We start from the raw sequence: 22,973 nt of genomic DNA on the forward strand, positions 1-22,973 counted from the left end.
GTAATTTATTTAAAATGTATTTTGCAATTCTTTTCAACATAAATGATAAAAATTTTAGATCTTAAAAAAAAAACTTTATTTATTCATATAAAAGAAAATATATTTTTATATAAAGAATAAGTATAGATAAATCATCTATTAAACATAACAAATAATAAGTATAAATGATAAGGGCTATTTGGAAAACTAATCCATAATTTTAAAGAATCTTTTTCATGTTTTCTTACAAAAATTAATGATTAATATCATTATACAGTTCTCAAGCATGTATAGATTTGAAGTCTAAACTAATTATTGCATATAATACACATTTACAATAGACAAGAATAGACAAGAACAATCATATAATTTAATCAAATTAAAACTAAACCAATAAATTCTATAAAAAAAAACAAATATATATATGTCCACATAGAAAGCACAACAAATAAACTTAAGAAGGGATTTATAAATTTATAGAGATGTAAATAGAGAATTATATAAATTGAACTTCTTAATAGAAATCTAATTAAATTTTAAAAAAATGAAGGTAATTGTAGATGAGAAGTAGAGATTATAAGCATTCTTTGCAGTGAAGAGAAAGTAATTATCCTCAAGCAAATCTCCAACAACCACTCACGATTTTTTTTAACCAAACAATTAAATTTTAATACTTGGAGCCCAACAAAATTTTAACGTAAACTAAGGAGCTATCACTCTTGAATAAAATCGTGCTGATAACATATTATAAATAGTAATAATAATGCAAAGAACACAAAAATAATAAATGCGAATAAGAGAGATTTTTATTGCAGTTCTCTTCTTTTCTATCATCTTTACAAATAGTATACTACTATATATATATATATAGGGAGATTAGACTCCTCATTTTTTAATACATAAATAGAAAAAATGTTACAAGAAAATAAAAAGTGAAGAGTTAAGAGAGATGAAAGGTGAAAAGTTTGAACATTTACTTGATATAATTCACAACATAAATTTAAAATTTAGAGATAATTATTAATGTCTTGAAAAAATAATTTTAATGAAAATGAAAAAGCATTAATTATTGTCATAAAATGAATAAATTAGAGAAAGAAGACTTACATAAACAGTTTAAATTTCTTCCGTCGCTTTCGTATTCATTCAAAGTGAAAATGAGTTATTTCGAAAGCCATGGTATTTTTCTGTTTGGTGACTGAGAATTTAATACTGTTACCGGACTAGAAAATTTACGATAGAAATTTATTTACTAGGCCCCAGTTCCACGTCTATCAATGAATACTGCATCTACCACCAAATGTGTGTATATATAAATTAGTAATTTTTTAGAATACAAATATGCATTTAAGAGTATAATAATAATAATAATAAAAATAATAATAATAAAGTTTTTGGTTGAAATAAAAAAGTTAAAATGATTTAAAATTTTTAATGGCTTAAGCTTATGGTTTTTATAAAATTTATATAAAAAAAATTTATTTATTTCTATATTATTTAGGGTATGTTTGGACAGTACAAAATAATTGAATGGAAGTATAATTATTATGGTAGTAATTACACTCTTTTGGATTTATGACAAAGAATTGTAATTCCTTAAGCATGTTTTGCTCATAAAGTAAAATTACATTATAATTCCCTATGTCATATTTAGTAGTACAAATTGTAATTACACTGTTGCATAACTTAAAATTTTAAAAATATTAATTACTATAAAAACTTATTAGTATGATAAAAATAATTTCTAAACAAGTAACAAATATTAAAAAATCAAATCATCATATATATATATTATGTTAGTTTAAAAAAGTAGTTGGCAATATGATTTCTAATAAAAATAGCAATAAAAATAAACATTATATGCAACTTTATCTAATCTTCTAATGCATATATGTTGGATTATTCCTCTTAATATTTATCATATACTCCTTATCATTATATGTTGGTCATTGACTGAGTTCATCATTATCTAAATTTGAACACGCATCATTAATATTATCAAAATCTCCTTCTTCTATGTACTCTCTAAAGTATGGATTGTCTCAATTCATCCTATGATTGAAGTTATGAAATATAGAGTTCGTAAGCTATCTATGATACTTGTATCTAACACCATTCTCTCAAATGGTATCATACCTCACGATATGATGCAATGAAATATTTTTATTTATATAATTAGCATCAAGCTTATAATATTTGAGTTCACGTTCCAAATAGTTTATAGCTTTAATTATAAAAACTTAATTTGGAGAAAGACTTATGCTATGTTAAATCCTTTTTTTTTATAATATGTAAATTAAGTAAAAATTAATATAAAAATTATAATATATAATCTATATAAAAAAATTTATAAATTATCCAAAACTTTCATAACACTTTTTATAAACAATATAATTTTTTTCATAACTTTAGAAAATTATTTTTTTATAAATAAAAAAAATTATAACATCTTTTTATGAATAAGTATATTATTTTCATATTATATAACATGAACATATAAATAAGTTATGTCCATACTTGACCATAACTTTTTATAAATAAATATATTATAACATATAAATTATTTTTTATAATAAATATTTTGGCCATAATTTTTTAGGATTTTTAATATAAATTTTTTTTTATAATCATCCCAAACACTTATACGATTTTATGCTTATAATATAATTTTTATGACTTGTACAAAAATAATTATTTTTCAAAACCAGATTTGGATTTAATTAATTGTGTAGTTACGCCAACTTTCACCCTCCCCTAAGAATTATGTAATTGAGGTGCTCCAATTACATTCAATTCAGTGAGACTCACTAATTATAATTGTTATCCAAACATGTTACACTATGTAATTAGTAAACGATTATATTCAAATTTAAGTATTAGGTCGCCTTCCAAACATAATAACTTATTGTTGTGTGTCTAACCATTTATCATGTAACTTGGGAAGGTACTAAAAATACAAGTAAGTATTTTAAATGATTTTTTTAAAAATATTTTTCTCAAATTTATTTGTTCTTTTAGTACTTTTTTAAATCCAATTGGAGTAAATTGAATTGTGAAACAAATTTACACAATAATAAGATAGGTTTTATAGGTGAAATACATGCCAATGTTTGAGAAAAAGTTGAAAAGAAATTTGCTAGTGATGACCAATCGATACCGAATTTCAGAATTTGTTCTTTTGAAAAGGTTGAGTAAACCTTTTGTTCCGGCTTGGATTGAAATCTATGCTTCTATATTTTATTATAAATTATTTTATTAATTTAACGAATTTAGTTTAAAAAATTTCTATATTATTTCAACTAATATTAGTGTTTTTGTAGTTTCATAATTTTATATAATCTTCAAATAAAAATAACTAAAATAATATATTTGTTGAGGTAAGTTTTTTAATTTAGAGCATATTGAAGATACCATTTAAGAAATGAATCTTCAACAGTCTACTTTATATTAATCTTTATTAGCCTATGGCTTTTTTTTTTTTTGTAGTAGATATCGTTAAGGGATTTTATAATTGGTTTCTAGTATAATAGTGAGTATCGAAAACTTCTATATGGAGGAAGACTTGTAGAGGTTTTTGTAAGAAGGCATAGAGAGTACTTTATTATTTATTGAGGTACATATTTTTTTTAAGTGTATTTGTGAGTAAATAGTTTGTGTTTACAACATAAATTCTAAGGGGGAGAATTTACGAACGAGTGTTCTAGTATTTAGGTACAAGAGTGAAGTCTTTACTTAGAGAGTGAGAAGACTTCGCTTATTTTTATTGTGGATTAAAGATAAACTTGATTTATTTGTTGTATTATGGTTTAAAGATATTATAATTACTCATTTGAGCTAAGCTTCACAGATATATGAAAACCGGGCTGCGCAAACAAATCGTGATATTTATTATTTACTTTGTTTTACTTATTTATCGTAATAACAACTAAAATGGCCATTGCAACTTAATATTTTCATTCAAGTCGTAAATTTCAAAGTAGTTAATAAGTGTGTGATTCAACAATATTTAAGGATTAAACAAAAATTTAATAAAATTTATATACAAAATAAATATTTTAGCCAGGTGGAGTATATAATTTAAGATATTATTATTGAGAGAAAGATATTTGGAGTTGCGTACAAATTGAGGAAATAATGTGTCATTTCAATTATCGGGGCCTGGTTGATTTGCCTGTCTTACTTTTCCTGCATGGAAATATGACTGTTTCGCTTTTAAGAATTGAAGTTAATTTGGAAACATCTGGAATCTTATTACAGCTTTAATATATAAGAGATATTTACAAGCATCACAGATCCTAAACATGTTGTACGAGTAGATTGATATACATAAACAGATTTATGGGTTAAGCACTAAATGCTAATAATATATTTTCTCCAAATATCCTAACAAAACAAAAATGCTTCAAGTTGCTCTGCTGGTTGTGCTGGTTGGAGTTTCTGGAACTGGATTAATCTCGCACTGCATAAACATTTTCTTGATAGCTTCCTCTTTCTCGTCGATGAAGTCGAAAAAGTTAAAAAGGACTTGAGAGCAACGAGTAGTAGTTTGAACCGAGGATGAAGGGCGACAAAGTTTCAGTTGCCTTCGCCTATATCGAGCATATTGGCGAACCATTCGTAGAATAAATATCAGAAGTGCCACGAGAGTGATCAAACCGCATAAAAGATATAAGCCCCAGAAGCTGACTAAGTGAAGTTGGTTCGGTTTGGATTTCCCCCTCCTCTCTCCCGGACAACCCATCTTACAGAACCACTTAGCATGGATTTCCTGAAGCTTTCCAGTCTCAGAAAGTTTCAAGATTGCAGTCGACATGTCAACAGCAAGTGGGGAATCTCTCTGGAAAGCCTGATACAATGAAGTCAACATAATATGAAGTTAGCATTCCAACCATACGTGTATGAATGCATTTTCATGTACGTAGAAGAGAAGTACATACAAATCCCCATCCACTCTTTGTAAATGGTTGACCAATAATTCCGAAATCGGTTCGCTTTGACAGAAATAATTCAACATAAGAAAGCTCGTCAACAATGGCTGCTACCCCTCCATTATCTGGCCCTAGTCGTAGAGCAGTTTCGTACTCTTCCGGGGAGTGTAGTTTAACAAGCCGTGACCGTTGGATGTTAAGGTTATCAGATAAGTAACCATATGCAAATGAACCAACCTGGTAACCAATCGGCCAACTGTTACCAATCAAGCTTTCAACTCCAGTAATAGGGGACGAAAGTTGCTGAACCGTAAGGATTGAAGTCAAGTTTGCAGTATAACTAGATGTTATCACCATCAATAGGAAAAGCCATACCACCATTACCAATCGCCCCAGTGTGCTTACGGTTACTTCCTCTGCATCATTAAAATGAATATTGTTACATCGAAGATCAACATGGATCATAAAAAATTTTAGAAACTTGATAGAAACGTCAATCCCATTTTTTTCTGACAATTTTTTATTGAAAAAGAAAAAAGATAATGTGTCTGGATCCAACCAATTAGCCTGATCAGTGATCCGTGAAACCAAAGAGGCTCAATGTAGGTACAACCGCGTAGAGTTACTGAGATAGGTTAATATCAGATAAAGATAATACAGCCCAGATTGAACTGGAACTGCAATTCACGGTTTGTAAATTTCATAAGACCTAAAGAGGGAACATGTTTGGACTTTGATGAAAATATCAGCAATCGAGGACATCAAAAGTAGCCTAAGGCTAACATCACATCTACCAAATGGTTGAAGCTTAAACAATGAAAAAAATTTCTCAAATGAAATAAGCTAGTGAGCCAATGTTTCTTTACGGTTTGTCTTAAACAGCGTTGAGAAGCTGAACCTGCAATAGTAAATGAAATGAAGATATTAGAATTAGGCAGGCATGGGCTTGTTGAGTGCCCAAAGTGAGAAGATATTAGCTATAAATCTCTGAAACATTGCAATAACTTACATAAACATCGTCACAAGTTGCCTCCTAGGAGGACCACGAAAAGCATCGTTGACTCGATGCTCAAGAATCCAAATAACAAAAGCAATTATGAAAAAACCACCTGCAGTCATACACCACATGTCTGCCGTAAAAGGTTTTAGAAATACCCAAGCACTTGATTTTGTATTGTGAATTGGAGCTACTATGACGAGACCGGTAGTTATATAAGGCTGAGAAAAATCCACAACTTTTGTCCGGTTTTTCACAATTGCAATGTCCCCAACAGCTGCATCAAACACCTGGTACCACAATTTTACAAATTGATTACGATGTACAAGCTCTATCTATAAACAAACATACCTCTGCACAGTGCAAGACCTTTAGATTTGTGTGGAACCATGCTATTTATCACTTATTGGACTAAGGTTTAACCATGCAACTGATTAGTTGTCCCTCGTCTTTTGTCATAAAAGAAACATCTAGAGCACGTGATATAAAAAAAAAAAAAAGAAGAGATATTTGGCCCTATGGATTTATGACATTTTGGTGTGAAGGAATTAGGTAAATCAAGGTCATACTTACATCATCTGCAACCCTCTGTACAAGCTGGCCGTAATTAGGATTGGACTGACCATCCCCAAAAAGCTCAAATTTGTAAGGAACATTATACGGGACAAATTTCAGTGCTTCAGTGAACACATCGATACAGTATCCTGCAATTTTATGGCTACCATTCAGTTTTGTAACAAAATCAACGAAACTGGCTCTATAGGGCACTCCAATTCTCAACGGACGTTCATCATCTGCAATCACCCAGCCGCGAGGTGCTTTGGTCTTTCCACCAGGCCAAGCAACTTTGCCAAGCTTCTGTTCTATCTCAGAATGCCTATTTTTTGTCCCTTGAAGGGTTTCTGGGGGAGAAACTGAGAAACCAAAGGTGTTAGACCAGAAACCAACGATATGAACAGCCATCTTGTCAATATTAATGACATCATAACCAGAAGTTCCAATGTTTCGATCTGAATTAAAACGAACGGGACCGGTTAAACCAGAGAAGCTTGTGTTCAATATATCATCGAGTAGTATAGCACCACCATCGAAAACTTTAAGCTTCCCCAAATGCATTTGAGTTGTTTTTGAATCATTTAGCTTAACACTTAATGAAAATGTGAAATTGTTGCCATCATCTATGAACTTGTCGATTGAGCGTGCAACTGTCCAAACCGTGTCATAAGCACAAAGGCCATAGGTATTCAACTCTGATTTTACCAACCCTTGCTGCTGCATCTTTTTCCATCGAGATAAAAAATCCTTCGTTTGGTTCGACTCTGGAATATGTTGGCGAAGTCCAACTACCCCTTGAAGCACACTAAGAGCAGTTCTATTCATGGGAGCAAATGAATCTATGGTAGCAGAAAGCCAATCTGTTGCAAACCACACATAGTTGCTGCTCATCATCTGAAGCTTTTCAGCAGTGGCAAAAATTCTTAATCCAGGGTCTGGGTCAACATGAACAATATAAACACGAGGACCTAGCAATCTAGATTGATTGAGAACAGCTACGATGTCATGTTGTGTAAAACGTACAGGCAAGGGCAATTTATAGAAAGCTTTTGCCATTCTCCTATTGAGTTCATCATTTAGGGCAGATATCCCATTCCTCCCATAATCATTATCCACATAGATAGCAATGACCTCTTTCCATCCATAAAAATCAACTAAAGAAGCCATAGCATTCATTTGGTAGGAATCGCTCTGCACAGTTCGGACAAAGAATGGAAATTGCTTAGCGGAGACACTTGGATCGGTGGCGGCATACGAAACAAGAGGAACTTGAAGACCATTGGCAATTTCAGAAATCATATGAGCAATTGAAGATGACTGTGGACCAATAAAAGCCACAACCTCTCGTTCAATTACTTGATAAGCTGACAAAAAAACAAAGATTCAATCTGTTTTAGAACAACTTTAGTTTTTGTTTAATATTCTTAGCAGTAAAATTTTTGAAGGAATATCATGACTCAAAGGGACGTTTTGCCAGATATGGAAATCACACCACATAGAAAGCATAAGATCAAGAGAGATATGGCATCTATCTGAGCTCACTGAAGGATTAAAAAGCTTAGCAATTTCATTATGATCAAGCTAGAATATAATCGAAGGAAAGCTAGAAACAAATTCATGTTAACCTAGAACAGAGAGCATAAGGAGGAAGATATACAGTAAAACTGAATTAGACATCATAACTTTTCCCACCATCCAAAATATTCACTAAAATTGTGATTACAAAAAAAAAAAAAAAACTGCTAAAATTAACCGTGTATTATAACAGTTTTAAGAAGCAAAAAAGGAAGAATGAAGGAACAGAATTCAAGTTACCTTCAATAGAACCCAAGAAGGCATTGCAATTAGCATCAGCCTCAATCAAATTAAGACGGGTTTCATTCAGAATAGTGGGAGTAGCATTGATATCAGAGATTGCAGCTTCCATTGCTGCCTTTGCAACTCTACCAATAACAGAATCAAAAGTGAAAACAGCACCAACATTTACAACACCAGGCTTCTGACAACTCACAAGACAATTAAGGGACACCCATATCATCAAACAAAAAAACCAAGAAAACCCAAGATTTTTCATTGTTGAAAGCTATCAGAACCAACAACTTGAATGAAAATGAGCCTCTCTCCCCCTTTTTTTGCCCTTAATCTGTTTAAAGAGTTAGCCTTTGTCTACAGTCAGGAATTCATGGGGTTAAGAAATCTTAATAACAGAAAGCCAAGCATGATTTTTTTACTAATACCTAGATTATAAAATCAATAAGAAAACTCAACCTCAACCTGAAAAATAAAATTTAAACTTAAATAATAATTAAGAAAAAAAACTTGGGAGTCTGGAAGGGAAGAGTCAAGAGCGTTAAAGCTACCATACTATTTGCCTACACCTATTAGCTAAAATGGTACTAAAGTTCATGGCTGCAAAGTAGTAAATTGGAAGTAAGAAAAATGTGATTTAGACATGGAATTTGGAACTTGTGGAAGTCATGTTTAAAACAAACAGTGAAGTAGGGCATCTGGTAATTGAACTTCTTAGAGGCATATCGAGCAAAACAGAATACTATACTTTTCTTTGAATAATTGATAGACAATAAATTCAATGAATGAACTGCTAATTTTATTTGGCTCAGAAAAAGAAATTAAGACTTTATTTAGGAAAGAGATAGATTTATCATTTATTACTACTACTTGCATTGCATGCACTAGTGTACATTATTTTTTAATGAAAGAATAAGAAAGTTTCGTTTCTACGTGCACAAAGGTGCGTGATTCACACGCTTGGAATCATAGAATCTTATTCTAATTTTTTTTTGTTTTAATTTTTCATAAATAATTTTTTAAATCCCACCTATCAGCTTAAAAAATATTTTGCTCTAACTACTAAAAGTATTTTTTTTAAATGAGGATCCAATTGAAAAGGGTAAGTATAATTATTCTTTTCGCTTTATTTTGATGAACTAATTATTAATTTTTTTATTTAATAATTTAATTTTATAAAATTAAATTTTTTAATTACTTTCTTTACAAGTCAAAAAATTGATATAAAATTTCATATTATCCATATAATAAATTTATTAAAATAACAACAATAAATTCTATCAAGTTTCACTCTCCACAATACGCACACATCTTCAATTCACCCTCACCGACCACTGGCGCCACCGGCGGTCTCCTTTCTACTTATTCTTTCACTTCCTCTATTTTTTTTTTCTCTCCTCTTCTTTTCTTTCCTTTTTTCTTTTTTCAAAAAACCCTAGTTGTTGTCCACTATTGCGTTGTCAGAGCTGCCAATTGTTGCTACTTCTTGGATGGTTGCACCATTGTTCAGGTCGTCTTTTCCCACCACTAACATTTCTAGGCCTCCTTTTCCTCCCCTTGTCAGCATGTGAGATGGCCAAGAGATGAACCCAAACCACCTAAACCGAACCAAGCCAAATTGAGTTCTTGTTTCTTTTTTGTTGTTGTTGTTGATGATGTTTATTATTATTATTTTATCTTGATGGTTCATGGTTTATTGAGTGTTTTTATGAGCATCGAGTATTAGGGGTGTTGTGGATATTGAGATTTCAAAGTATTTTGGAGTTGATTTTGAGTCAGGTGAGAGGTTAGAAAGGTAGATGATGAATGATGGGTGAGGGTTGTTGCATGGTGGCAATAGTGCATAGGAGTTGAGGGAAAATGCATAGATAAGATTTCTATTTTAAAATTTAATAAAATCATGTAAATTCTAGCCATTACAAACTCTATCCATCCATTCTTATTCACATTATTCAATACACTTTCATATACCTTGTTTATTTGGTAATGGATTTTTTTTCAAATAAATGAATAATTTCATTTTATATTTGTTTATAAAAACAGAATTAATAGATAAGATTTTATTTTACATTTAATAAAATTGTGTAGCATATTGTACCTATTATTAACTTTATTGACACATTCTAATTCGCAATTGTGTTAAGGTTTCTATATTATTCTTTATTGTTGTTAAAAAAAATGACCAAAATAATTATTTAGCCATTAAACCCTTGACAACTTAATAAATGGTTGATTGGACTAGAAAAAAGGAGAAATTATTCTTTCAGTTCCCTTATAAATTACAAAATTTTAAGTTAATCCATTAAATCTCCATAAAAAACTATATTAACTAACATCAAAAAATGCATGATCCAACCTCTGATATGCTTCCACTACTGTCTTCCCCCATTATCTCCTTTGTTTCTTCCTCTTATCTCGTCATAGTTTATGAAAAGATGATAACTCTTCACACAAAAATATATGTATTAAGTGTATTTTTTTTAAAATTCAAAGTCTTTTGTTAACCCAAACATTGAAACTATACAATAATTACATTCCACTTAAATCAAACTAAAAAAAGAAAAGAACAATAATATACACAACTTTGAGAGGTTAGTGTATCCTTTTAACCTTGGATGAAACTAACATTACTTCAAAACCAATCATCTAAACAGTACAAATACGAAGCTGTAGTAGTAAAGAACACTTTACTAATTGACATATAGGCTGCAGTATCTTCAGCAACCGCAATTGTAAGTAATGACGACTTCGTGACTTACCATTTTTTATAAAAGTAGGAAGTTATGGGAGAGACGAGTAACAATGAGCAAAAAAACCTGCATCTGAATAATTAATAAAAATAAATGTTTAGTTTTAGTTTTATTAGTAGCCCCAACTCCATTTTTGTCTTTTTGTTGACTTTGCAAGAAAAGGTTGCACCCCAAACAACTGTAAGATTTGCACACGTGGCATTTATCCATAACATCTCTCGGCTGTAATACCATAGAAGTAGAAGAAAACTCTCGGCCATGGTCAAGGTACCGAAATCCAATCCAAAGTCAACAACGACATCAATAGTGAATGAAGAGGAATGTACTAAACCAATGATGATGTGTTTTTTAGGACAAAAGCCATGACAAAGTTTTTTTGTTTGGGTGAAAGACGAAGGAGTGGAGATGGTGGCCACGTCAGAAATAAGCATAAAAAAATTAAAACTTCTTGAGTATAGCAACGGTGTTAATTTTAAATGGACTAAAAGAATAATTTTTCCTTTATTTAGGCCCAATCAACAATCGGTTAAGGCTTTCATAGCTGAGTAGTCATTTTTGTCAATTTTTCTAATGAAAGTGACTAAATTAACAAAAATAAATTAAAATGGCCAAAATAGAAATGAGACCATTTTAGAGTGACCTCCAATGTAGTTTACCTTATTAAAATGTATTATTAATAAATTTGTAAATAATTTTAAAAATCATTAAAAATAAATCTAATCATTATATTTTTTAACAAGATATATTTTTTTGTATAATCCCTAGAACCATTATGTCTTTTTATACTAACAACAACACTGATATTAATCAAATTAAAATTCAAATAGCAAAAAATACTATTAAATATAAATATATTAATTTTAATTTATACAATTTTTGGTAATCTTAACATTGAAATAGATGGCGAAACTTAAACCTTACATTTCTCTGATTTTTATATAAAATAATCACTCCTTAACAAATTTTTTAATTCAATATATTAAAATTTAAATCGACAACATTTTTCAAATTAAATTATTAAAATCAAGAAAAATTTAATAATGGATAACTTTAACTGGAAAGGTCTTCCTTTTCACTATTCTTTTGAATTTTGTTGCTTAATATTAAAGTGAAGTTTTATTCCTCTTAACTTTAGCATCCAATTAGGTTGATTCTTTGTGTGCATCCAATTTACTTTGCTTTTGTTTTTGTACAAAAAGATTTCTTTTCATCTAAATTAATTAGATGCAATCCTTCACTCATAAGAAGACTTGATTCGGATCTATCAAAGTAAATACGGTTTTTACATGGCTAGAAGCCTAATTTAAAAACAAATGCAAGCAAAATGGCGACTGCATGGATGGAACTTGTAAGATTGTTGCAGTGCGCTTAGATTATAATTTATCACTACGAAGAGTAATCTGTTCAGGCTTGGAGATCTTTTCAAAAAGTAAGAGAATTTAAGTAAAAATGTAAACTCAAAAATTTAGTTTAGACAAAAAAATAAGACCCGTTTTTTAAATGGGTTGACATCAGGTAAGATTTTTTTAGCTCGTACGCGACCCGAATTTGTCTACATTTTTTTGCTGTTGTTTATTGCCAATTTGATATTATATTCATACTATTTTGTTCTTATTGTTTGGATATTGTATAACTCTTGTTTTATTATTGATTTTGCTACTATTTTAGAGGTATTTTCTTGCTAAGTTGTAACTATCTTAGTGTTATTTAAGTATAAAGATTTTCTTTTAATGTATTTCTAATTTGTTGGGAAACATTTATTTTAATGTTTTTAGTGTGATATATTTTATTTTTAAAATTTATTTTTATATACAAAATAATATAAAAAATTTTAATACGACCGAGTTGGATCGGGTTGAGTTTGGGTTTAGTATCTTTTATTTAGGTTGGGTTTGGGCAAAATTTTAGGCTCATTTTCAGGTTGAGCTTGAGCCTAGAAAAGGGGCCTAAAATTTTGCATTGGTTCGGCTTGGCACACGATCAAGTCTAGGTTAGAGTAAGGAGAAGTAAGAGAATCGGGTTTTAGAATTAAGCTTTCTTTGGATCACCGATGAGATTATTTCTAGTGAGGTTAAAAAAGTGACAATAAAATGGTGAAAATGTGTTTGGATTCAATTGCACCGATGACAGTGAGATGAATTATAATGAAAAAAGAAAATGTTCATTAAAGATATAAAAATAATATTTGTATTTAATGGAATTTATAACATATTTTAAATTTTAATAAAAAATTAAAAATATTTGAATTACTAAAAATAGGTACATTATTCATATATTTATTTAAATATTTTAATTAATTAATATATAATTACATAAATTTATTTATTCTATTAAACAAAAAAAATTGAAAACTTTACTTAAAATATTAAAAATTAAAATAATAAAAAATTGTAAAAAATAAAATACATATTGAATTTGATAATAAGATAATCTATTAAATTAATAAAGTTATTTTAGATTTTTAAATAAAAAAATGTAAACATTTACACTATGTTTGGTTCACTGGAATGGAATTGAACTGTAATGTAATAAAGCTGTAATAAAATAGAGCTGTAATCAGTAATTCAATTGTTTGGTTGAAAGGAATGAAATATAACTGTAATAATATTATTGTATTTGGTTGAATGGAATATAAGTTGTAATAGCATAGGAAAAAAGCTGAAATGACCAGAACAACCTTAGTATAATTTTTTTAAGTAGATGATTATTGTTATTGTTATTAAATTTTAATAAAAATAAAAATAAATAATTTAATCATGTTAAAAAACCAAAATATATCCTTTACTTAAATTTAGTGATCATTTTATAATTTTTAAAATTGAATGACCAAAATATAAACTTACTAATAATTTAATGACTTGTAATTTACCTATAAAATCCCACCAAATACCTAAGCCCACCCACCAAAATCCCAAAATACATCGGCTATCATCACTTTCTTCCCCCATTATTTTTTCTCTTTCACCTAAATCTTCCATCAACAAGAACAAACTAAAGCCCAGCAATCCAATCCAAGAGAAAGCTCTAGAAGCCACTGATGCTTCAGCCAATGAAACAAAAGCAGTTAACTCTCCTGAAAAATAACAATCAGCAATTAATTTCCTTCGGTTACCTAAATAGTCCCCTTCCCAAGCTTCTTCAACCTTTCATTTCCTGCAAAAATGCCCTTTCCAAATCCTACATCCACCCAAGACTCCCCTCCCCTGAATCAAAAAACATATGTTCAGAGAGCCTCCCTCTTTCGATCCCTTTCCACTTCTTCTTTGGTAAAATTAGGAATTCCGTCTCGCAAGTATTGATGTATCCCTCATTTTAATCCTTCAACAGCCAATAGATGGGCAACACCATTCCAACATTTTTATTTTGTCTAAAATGATAAAATATTTATCCTTCCATTCTTATCTACTTGTTATGATTAGAAATTTTGGATCCCAAAATTCCCAAAGAGCAACCAGCCATGACTTTCTTTTCTGCCTTAAAGACCAAACAGTAGTAAAGATGAAGTAACATGCAATCTACTTAAAAATTTAAGCAGATTCGATTCCTTTAGGTGTTCCTGTAAATGAGTGGTTGTTCTTTTCCTTTTTTTTTGTATTTTGTTTGAGTGTTTGAGATTGAGATGATTGAGTCTCTTTTTTTTCTAAAGATAAATGATATAAAATTTTGTTACTTTTTTCTACCATGGTTTACTTGTTGCAATATTCAGATTAAAATGTTGTTGTTTTTGATCGATTTTCTTTGTTTAATTTTGGATTTTTAGTTGATTTTCTGCAAGGGTAAATTGGGTAAAAAAAAGAAATCTATTTCGAGAATTACCAAATAAGCCATCCGAGGTGAGAGTGGGTAATGGTGATTACGAGACTTTGCTGCTTAGTCCCGGAATGGCCATTCGATTGAATGGTCATTCAACCAACCAAACGTCTGCTTCACTGTGGTAGGATGAATACACTCGGAATGGCCAAGCCATTTAGGTGAACCAAATATGGTGTTAGGGTGCCTTTGGATTTCAATGCACCTTCACTGCGTGGAATATAACTCCTTTTCACCCTGTCTTATAAATTAAACATAGTAGAATGTGTTTGGATAGCATCACCAGTGGGATTATTTCTTACTAGACCCCTAAAAGGTCTAGTTGCCAAATCTCACCTCCAATGAATAATGAAATTATTCTTTCATCCCTTTTGTCAATTGTTTTTCTTTTTCTATTTATTAGTTTTTGGTTATTTTAATTACATTATTTAAAATATTTTAAAGTGATCATTTTAAATTTCATTTAGTTATTTTCATTTTTAAGGTAGAAGTTATTTATTTCATAAAGATATTTATAAATTATGTAATTAGTTAATTGAAGTATTTAAATAAATTTATAAAAACACTATTAAAAATTTTAATATTATTAAAAAATATAAAAATATTTCAATAATGGTTCTTTTTATTAATGTCTTTAATGCTCATTTTTATTTTTATCTCACTGTCACTGTTGTTGTAACATCTTTAACCTAAATCCATCGTAGGACTAGGTTACAGAGTATTACTAGAGTTTACGGTTCAAAAAACACATTTTTAAAAACATTTCATAATAAATCAATAAACATATTAAAGCCAACTTAAAACATACATATTTTCCTTTATACGAGCCCTCGAGGCCCTAATTACAAGTTAGAAACAAGTAGGGACTAAATAAAAAACTTAGAGAAATTTTTAGGAAATAAGGGAAAATTTCCAAACTGCAGGGGTCACATGGCCATGTGGCCAGGTCGTGTGACTCACACGGCCAAGAGACATGCTCGTGTCTCAGGTAGTATGGACATTCGAAATAGGAACACACGACCGTGTTCCAGCCTGTGTCCGTGCCTATGTAACTTACTGACTTGGGTCACACGGCCAAGCCGCATGCCCGTGTGCCAGGCCGTGTAATAGCCTAACTTGCAATCCTTCGAAAGCTACAGAGGACTTTTGACCGTGTCACCTAGTACATGGTTGAGACACATGCCCGCGTCTTTGCCCATGTGGACGAAAATAGGCCATTTTACAAGCCATTTTCTCACCCAAACTAGCATGTACCTATAACCAAAAGTGCACAATGCACAAGCCTTAATAAAGCTCCAAAATCAAGCATAAACAAGTCATATACATTTAGTATAACATCATACAACCAATATGTAACACCCCTATCCTGTAACCGTCGCCGGAATAGGACAAGGCGTTACCGGAAATCAGAAACCAGATCTTAACAGTAAAATTTTGAACATTCTCTTGAAATAAAGATTTTTTTTATTTAAATAATTGCTAGACACAACCAGTGATCGAATTTCTAACTTATAAAATTAAACATCCAAAAGATGCCATATTTGCATGGCTTAAATACGTTAACCAAAATATCCTTCCACTATTAGTCTATTCTATACATGCCTTAAACCTTAATGATATACAAACTTTATCTACTCACATGATAACTCGATAGTGTGATGAAATCTCCTCGACTTCCAACCCAAGCAATTTCTCTAAAGCCCTATAGACATAGGAAAAACACACAGAATAAGCTTTGAAAGCTTAGTAAGCCTTAAGCAAATAAATCATTTCAATGATTATGGAAATTCCATATCACTAATCCGAATTGAAAAATAATCTCAATTGCATATACATTCATAGTACTCTTAAGTTCATATAACCTTATTAAATAGCTTCACTTATTTATATTTACAAATAACTTATGACTATGATTTTAAATTCATGTGATAACTGCCAATTCATTCGTATGAACAAAACTTGCACATATCCAATACATACCGACCAAAACATGTCATATTTTCCATGTTTTATTCATGGAACCACAAGGTCACATGTCAAGCACATATAGCATATATTTATCTGTTATTTATCACGTCTCATTTTCACATGGACTACATACATCTGACCAAGTTTATTCAATGTTCACAACATAATCACATAATCATTACAAGCTGTCTTGCTAAGCAACAGTCACTAAATTATTTATAACTGGAGCTACAAAACTCCAAATCATGTGCTGTTAATTTTCCCTGAAAATATACTCATATATATTATATCCCTAAAATTTTCAGAATTTTTGGTTTGACCAATCAATACCAGATTTTTCTTAAATTTTCCCCTGTTTCACTGTCTGACTATTCTGACCATTCTTCACTATAAATCAGATTTCTCATTGTACAGAATTCAAAGTATGTTCTCGTTTATTTCATTTGAAACTAGACTCATTAAGGAGTCTAAGAATATAAATTTTATCTTATAATCATAATTGTAAAATTTACAATGATTTTCTAAAAACAGAACAGGGGATTTCGAAGTCATTTTGACTCTATCTCACGCCACTTCAAATATCTCATTATATATAATTTTTTTTCTTACATGGTTTCTTTTATAAGAAACTAGATTCATTAAGCTTTAATTACATAATTTATTCAGCTTCAAATTCCATTTCCACAATTTATGGTGATTTTCCAAAATCACGCTACTTTGCTGTCCCAAGCAGATTTATTACAAATTTGCTCTTTCACACATTCCTTGCATTCAAATTATTTAAACATGTATATCATGTCATTCAAGATCGAACTCATATAACATAGGCATTAAAATGCTTCACTATTAACTTTAGTTCAATTGAAACGAATAAAATACAATATCATATTCACATTTAATTTTCCATGATCGTAATCACCTAAAAAAAATAAAATCATATACTTCCACAAACCTTTCCACAAGGACCAAGTATTTATATTTGAATATAAACATAGAATCACTTCACATAACTTCACACATTTACCGAATGTATCACGATCATATTTATAGTCATAACACTTATTCACAGATGCATCACTTTATACATTTATAATTTAATTCAAATCAAAATCGCATACGAGTACATGATACATACCTGGCCAACTTAATATGTAATACACTTTCAATTTGTCATCTTAGTGTAGGATCTTGTAATTGTATACTTTTATCAAATTCATCGGCACTTAGCCTGCTAGGTATAAAACCCGAAATTATATTACCAGCACAAAGCCTGTGGGACTTTAGCCCGGATACATTTCCAGCACGAAGCCTACGGGACTTTAGCCCGAATACATTTCCAGCACGAAGCCTGCAGGACTTTAGCCCGGATACATTTCTAGCACGAAGCCTGCGAGACTTTAGCCCGAATACATTTCCAGTGTCTTGCATATTTATTCACATGTTAACACATTTCACATAACATATCACATTAGTAATTCAATTGCTTCATTCGAATATAAGCACAAAATGTACACCTACCCTTTAACTTTCGGTTCAATAATCATACACAAAGAACATACAATCTTTTCACTATCCCAGTTTCACTTTTAATAACCATTCGGCTATATGGCATATTCACAAATTATTTCACACACAACCTCGATCAAGTAGGAACAATAGTCACAATTCATCTATTATACAAATATCCCATTCTTTGATTTTGTTTCATAATAGCTATTCGGTCACCACATATATACCATTCAATTCACATTCGACTTTATACAAATAAGTACAATAAAATTGTATACACATATTACAAACTTTCACATCATTACTTAATAGTCATTCGGCCACATTATATACATAAATCATCCATTTCATATTCGGCTTTATAGCCGAAATTCAATATACTTATTGCAAATCGAACTTGTAAAGGTCAAATAATTTCTTATCATATTATATAATCTTAAGCGCGCAGCAAATCAAATTTAATTACTTAAGGACTTACCTTGAATGTCATTGCACAATTACGGATTGATTAATCAACTACTTTTGCTTTCCCCCTTTCCGAATTTAGCTCATTTTTCTCTTGAGCTTAATTCAAACAAACAAATAAACATTTATTCATCTTAATCCATCTTTGATGTGTAAAGATAAACTCGCACACTTAGTGCTCATTAACTGATCTCGTACACTTAGTCCTCGGTATAAATTCAGTTTGCACACTTAGTGCCAAATGATCAATTTTTTTTTTACACTTAGTACTCATTACCAATTTCACTTCGCACACTTAGTGCTCATCTCAAGCTTACTACCATTTTGAATATATATACACATACTTATACCACAATCGGCTAGATCAAATAAATGTATATATATATTCACCTTCGGTGATATCAAACCATACATATGTATTCACTTTTGATTATACCAAACTATACTTATATAATTATGTACTTCCATTGAATTCATAAATTACATTATAATTAAATTCAATCAACTCAATTGCTTAAAACTTACCTTGATTATTGACGGATTAAGTTTCTCGGCTATTCAATTAATTTCGCTTTTCTCTTATCCGCTTCCGATCTCCTCTGTGACACCCCTAATTGGACCCTAGTCAGAAAGCGATTTCGGGACCGCTAAACCGAGTAACCAAATTATTTGAACATGATATTTATTGTCTAAAATAAATGTGTGAAAATTTTAAGCTTCGATTTAGTAAATTTCATGTGAATTTAGTCAATAGGGCTTATGTGTGACATTTTTGAAATGTGATAGATCAAAACATAAGGACCTATTAGTGCATGTTGAAAAAGGGGGGACTTGCATGTCAATTCCCCCCATCTAGTAGTGGCCGGCCATGACATTAGGATGGACAAAGGGTGATGGGCAAAACATGTCATAGACATGTTGTGTTGGTGCATCATGGAGGAAACAATAAAATAAAGAGCATGGGCAATAAAATATTAGTGTTAGTAGGATGAGAAACAAAAAAAAAAGAAAGGATATGTGTGATTGTCCCCCCCCCTTGCCGTGAGTTGAAGGAAAGAAAAACAAAAAAAAAAGTGTTCATCCTTTGGTTCATCCTTGGCCGAAAATTTTAAGGAGGAAGGAAGAAGAAAGATTGAAGAGGTTCGGCCATGCATGTAACTAGGCTAAGGTATGTTTGATGATGTTCCATGAGATGCATGCATGTTTTAGTTGTTAGCTTGAGTTCTACCTAGCCCATGGTCTAAATCTTGCTATGTGATGGAAATGACACTCGGCCATGGATGCATCATTCTTGCTTGGTGTTGATGTTGTGTTGGTGAGATATCAAGTTATTTTTGTGACCAAGTTGAGATTTGAATTTTTGGAATGAGTAAGACTTTCGGTTATGTTGTTTTGTATGAGTAATGGATTGTTGAGTTCATGCTATTATGAATAAAATTGATTAAGAGAGGCTTGAGATAATTAAATATGCATGTTGGTGGTAAGATGAGCATTCGGTTTTTATCATGGAAGCATAGGAAGCTTGTTAAAGTTGAATTTTAGAAAAGTTAAATGTGTGTGTGCTTGTGCTAGTGCCGAATGTGCCTAGGGTGATTTAGCATTGAGTTTGGTGTTATATGAATTGAGTTTTATGGTTTTGGATTTTTAAGTGTTGTTAAATACTTTGAATAATATATATATGTGGCTTTGAAATGTGAAACTCGGCCAAGTGGTTATAAGCATGATTTTAGAGATTCAATGATATTCGGCCGATTTGAATAATTCATGGCACCCCAAGCAAATTAGTTTTAGATGTTAATAAATATTGAAATTATTTAAAAGCATATTACCGAATGTGATTTTAGTCAATGATTCGGTTATGAGTGTTGATTTGTTTTATAATTAGCCGAATGTGTATATGTATACTATGAGGTGGTTTAGCTTAAAGAAAATTAAGGTGCTCGGAAGGTGATCGTCGTGGATAGTTTAAGTAATGAAATTTAATTTCTGTTATGTAAAGTGATGACATTGCTGTTTGCAAATTTGAAGTTAAAAATTGTTGATTGAGCATCAAGAGCTTATGGAAACAAAGTCGGATCGTGGAAAAAGGGAAATTGGTCGAATAGTCGGAATTGACGTACATTAGCGATCGAGGTAAGTTTTAAGTATTAAAGCCTATAATGTGATTGAGTATGATATGTTAAGCACATATTAAAAGAATCATAACTCTATTGTAAATTTTTATGCATATAGCCTAATGGCTATTATGAAGTATAGGTAAGTTATTGATATGATATGTTGCCAAATGGATATGATATTATGAAGTGCTAAAAGGATATGTCAGAAGAGTAAAATTGTGATAAACCTGCTCAGGACAGCAGCAGTAACATGAATTTATAAAATCACCATAAATTGTTGGAGTTGAATGGGAGGCTGAATAAATTATGAAATTAAAGCTTAATGAGTCTAGTTTCTTATAAAAGAAACCGTGTAAGAAAATTTATTTCCGATAATGAGATATTTAAAGTTGTGAGAGACAGTGCAGAATGACACTGTAATCCTCTGTTCCGTTTTTAGAAAATCATTATAAATTGTACAAAAATGGTTATAAGATAAAATTTATATGCTTAGACTCCTTAATGAGTCTAGTTTCAAATGAAATCAAATACAACACATTTTGAATTCTGTAAAATGAGAAATCTGATTCGTAGTGAAGAGTGGTCAGATTAGTCAAACAGTGAAACAGGGGAAACTTTAAGAAAAATCTGGTATTGATTGGCCAAACCTAAAATTCTGGAAATTTTATGGATGGAAGATATACGAGTCTATATTCAGGAAAAATTAACGGAAAGTGATTTGGAGTTTTGTAGCTCCAGTTATAAATGATTTAGTGACTATTGCTCAGGAAAAACAGCTTGTGCTGAATTTGAGATTGTGTTGTAAACCTTGATAAACTTGTTCTAGTTGCTCATAAGCTATTGATTAAACCCATACGTGAATTCTAAATTGTGATATTGGAAAATGATAGATGTAGATTCAGCCAAGACAGTGTATATATGTGATAAGGCCTAATGGCCGATGTGATGAATGTGAAAGTGTATATGTGTGATAAGGCCTAATGGCCGATGTGATGAATGTGAAAGTGTATATATGTGATAAGGCCTAATAGCCGATGTGATGAATGTTAAAGTGTATATATGTGATAAGGCCTAATAGTCGATGTGATGAATGTGAAAGTGTATATATGTGATAAGGCCTAATGGCCGATGTGATGAATGTGAAAGTGTATATATGTGACAGGGCCGAGTGGCCAACGTGATGGATGTGAAAGTGCATAAATGTGATAAGTCCCAAAGGGCATTTGTGTCAGTACTATATCCGGGTTAAAACCCCGCAGGCTTTATGCGAGAATATTATCACTGATTAATGTCTGTAAGCTTTGTGCTCGTACTATATCCGAGCTCGAAAGACCCGATGACTACGTGTGGGAATTTTGTCCGGGTAAGACCCGATAACTTCGTGTGGTGTGACAGCCCAAAATTGACCCTAGTCGGGAAGTGGTTTCGGGACCGCTAAACCGAGTCACAATAATAATTAGATGTTATATCCTATGTTTATTTCATGTGAAAGTGCATGTGTGAAAATTTCATGCTTTGATTTTGCCAATTGTGAGTGAAATTTTGAAATGTGACTCATGTGAAAATTTTTGCAAATGCTATAGGCTAATTTGTAGTGGCCAAATAACTTATAGTATGAAATAGGTGGATTTGCATGTCAAATTTCCCACCTTAAAACAAGGTGGCCGGCCATGATGGGCATGATGAGCAATTGTGCAATTTTTTTTTATGGAAATTATGGCATAAGTATGGCACAAATAAAATATGTTAATTTGTGTCATAAAATGTTGGGATAAAACAAATAAAATAAGGGGCATGGGCATAAAATAATGAAAAGGAGTATGGTGAATACAAAAAAAAAATGTGTGTAGTTGTTTGTTCCCCCCCCCCATTGCCGTGAGCTAAAGAAAAGAAAGGAGAGAATTTTTGTTCATCCTTTTCTCATCTTCATACTTGCCGAAACTAGAAAGAAAAACAAAGAAAAAAATTTCTCATCCTTTGGTTCATCCTTGGCCAATAATTTTAAGGAGGAAGGAAGAAGAAAGGTGAAGAGGTTCGGCCATGCATGTAGCTAGGCTAAGGTATGTTTGATGATGTTCCATGAGAT

The 22,973-nt window shown here is 31.0% G+C and overlaps 1 protein-coding gene across 1 annotated transcript; it reads right to left on the reverse strand.

Moving 5' to 3' along the window:
- Positions 1–4,204: 4,204 nt before the first annotated feature.
- On the reverse strand, positions 4,205–9,122 carry LOC107893860 (glutamate receptor 3.7). Its single transcript, XM_016818998.2, has 6 exons — positions 8,275–9,122; positions 6,478–7,823; positions 5,917–6,194; positions 5,774–5,805; positions 4,917–5,323; positions 4,205–4,825 (listed from the first exon to the last, which is right to left on the reverse strand). Exons 1-6 carry the CDS (start codon positions 8,531–8,533, stop codon positions 4,382–4,384), a joined length of 2,766 nt encoding a protein of 921 aa, XP_016674487.1. The 5' UTR covers positions 8,534–9,122; the 3' UTR covers positions 4,205–4,381.
- Positions 9,123–22,973: the final 13,851 nt, after the last annotated feature.

Source organism: Gossypium hirsutum, chromosome A13, assembly GCF_007990345.1.
Source record: "Gossypium hirsutum isolate 1008001.06 chromosome A13, Gossypium_hirsutum_v2.1, whole genome shotgun sequence".
Taxonomy (NCBI): Eukaryota; Viridiplantae; Streptophyta; class Magnoliopsida; order Malvales; family Malvaceae; genus Gossypium; species Gossypium hirsutum.

Bases quoted from the DNA above. Each gene is read 5' to 3' on its own strand.
- LOC107893860 (XM_016818998.2), bottom strand. From the start codon at position 8,533: ATGAAAAATCTTGGGTTTTCTTGGTTTTTTTGTTTGATGATATGGGTG. The intron at 6,195-6,477 runs GTAAGTATGACC...TTGTGGTACCAG, and splicing joins TACAGAGGGTTGCAGATGAT to GTGTTTGATGCAGCTGTTGG. The intron at 5,324-5,773 runs GTAAAGAAACAT...TTAATGATGCAG, and splicing joins AACGCTGTTTAAGACAAACC to AGGAAGTAACCGTAAGCACA.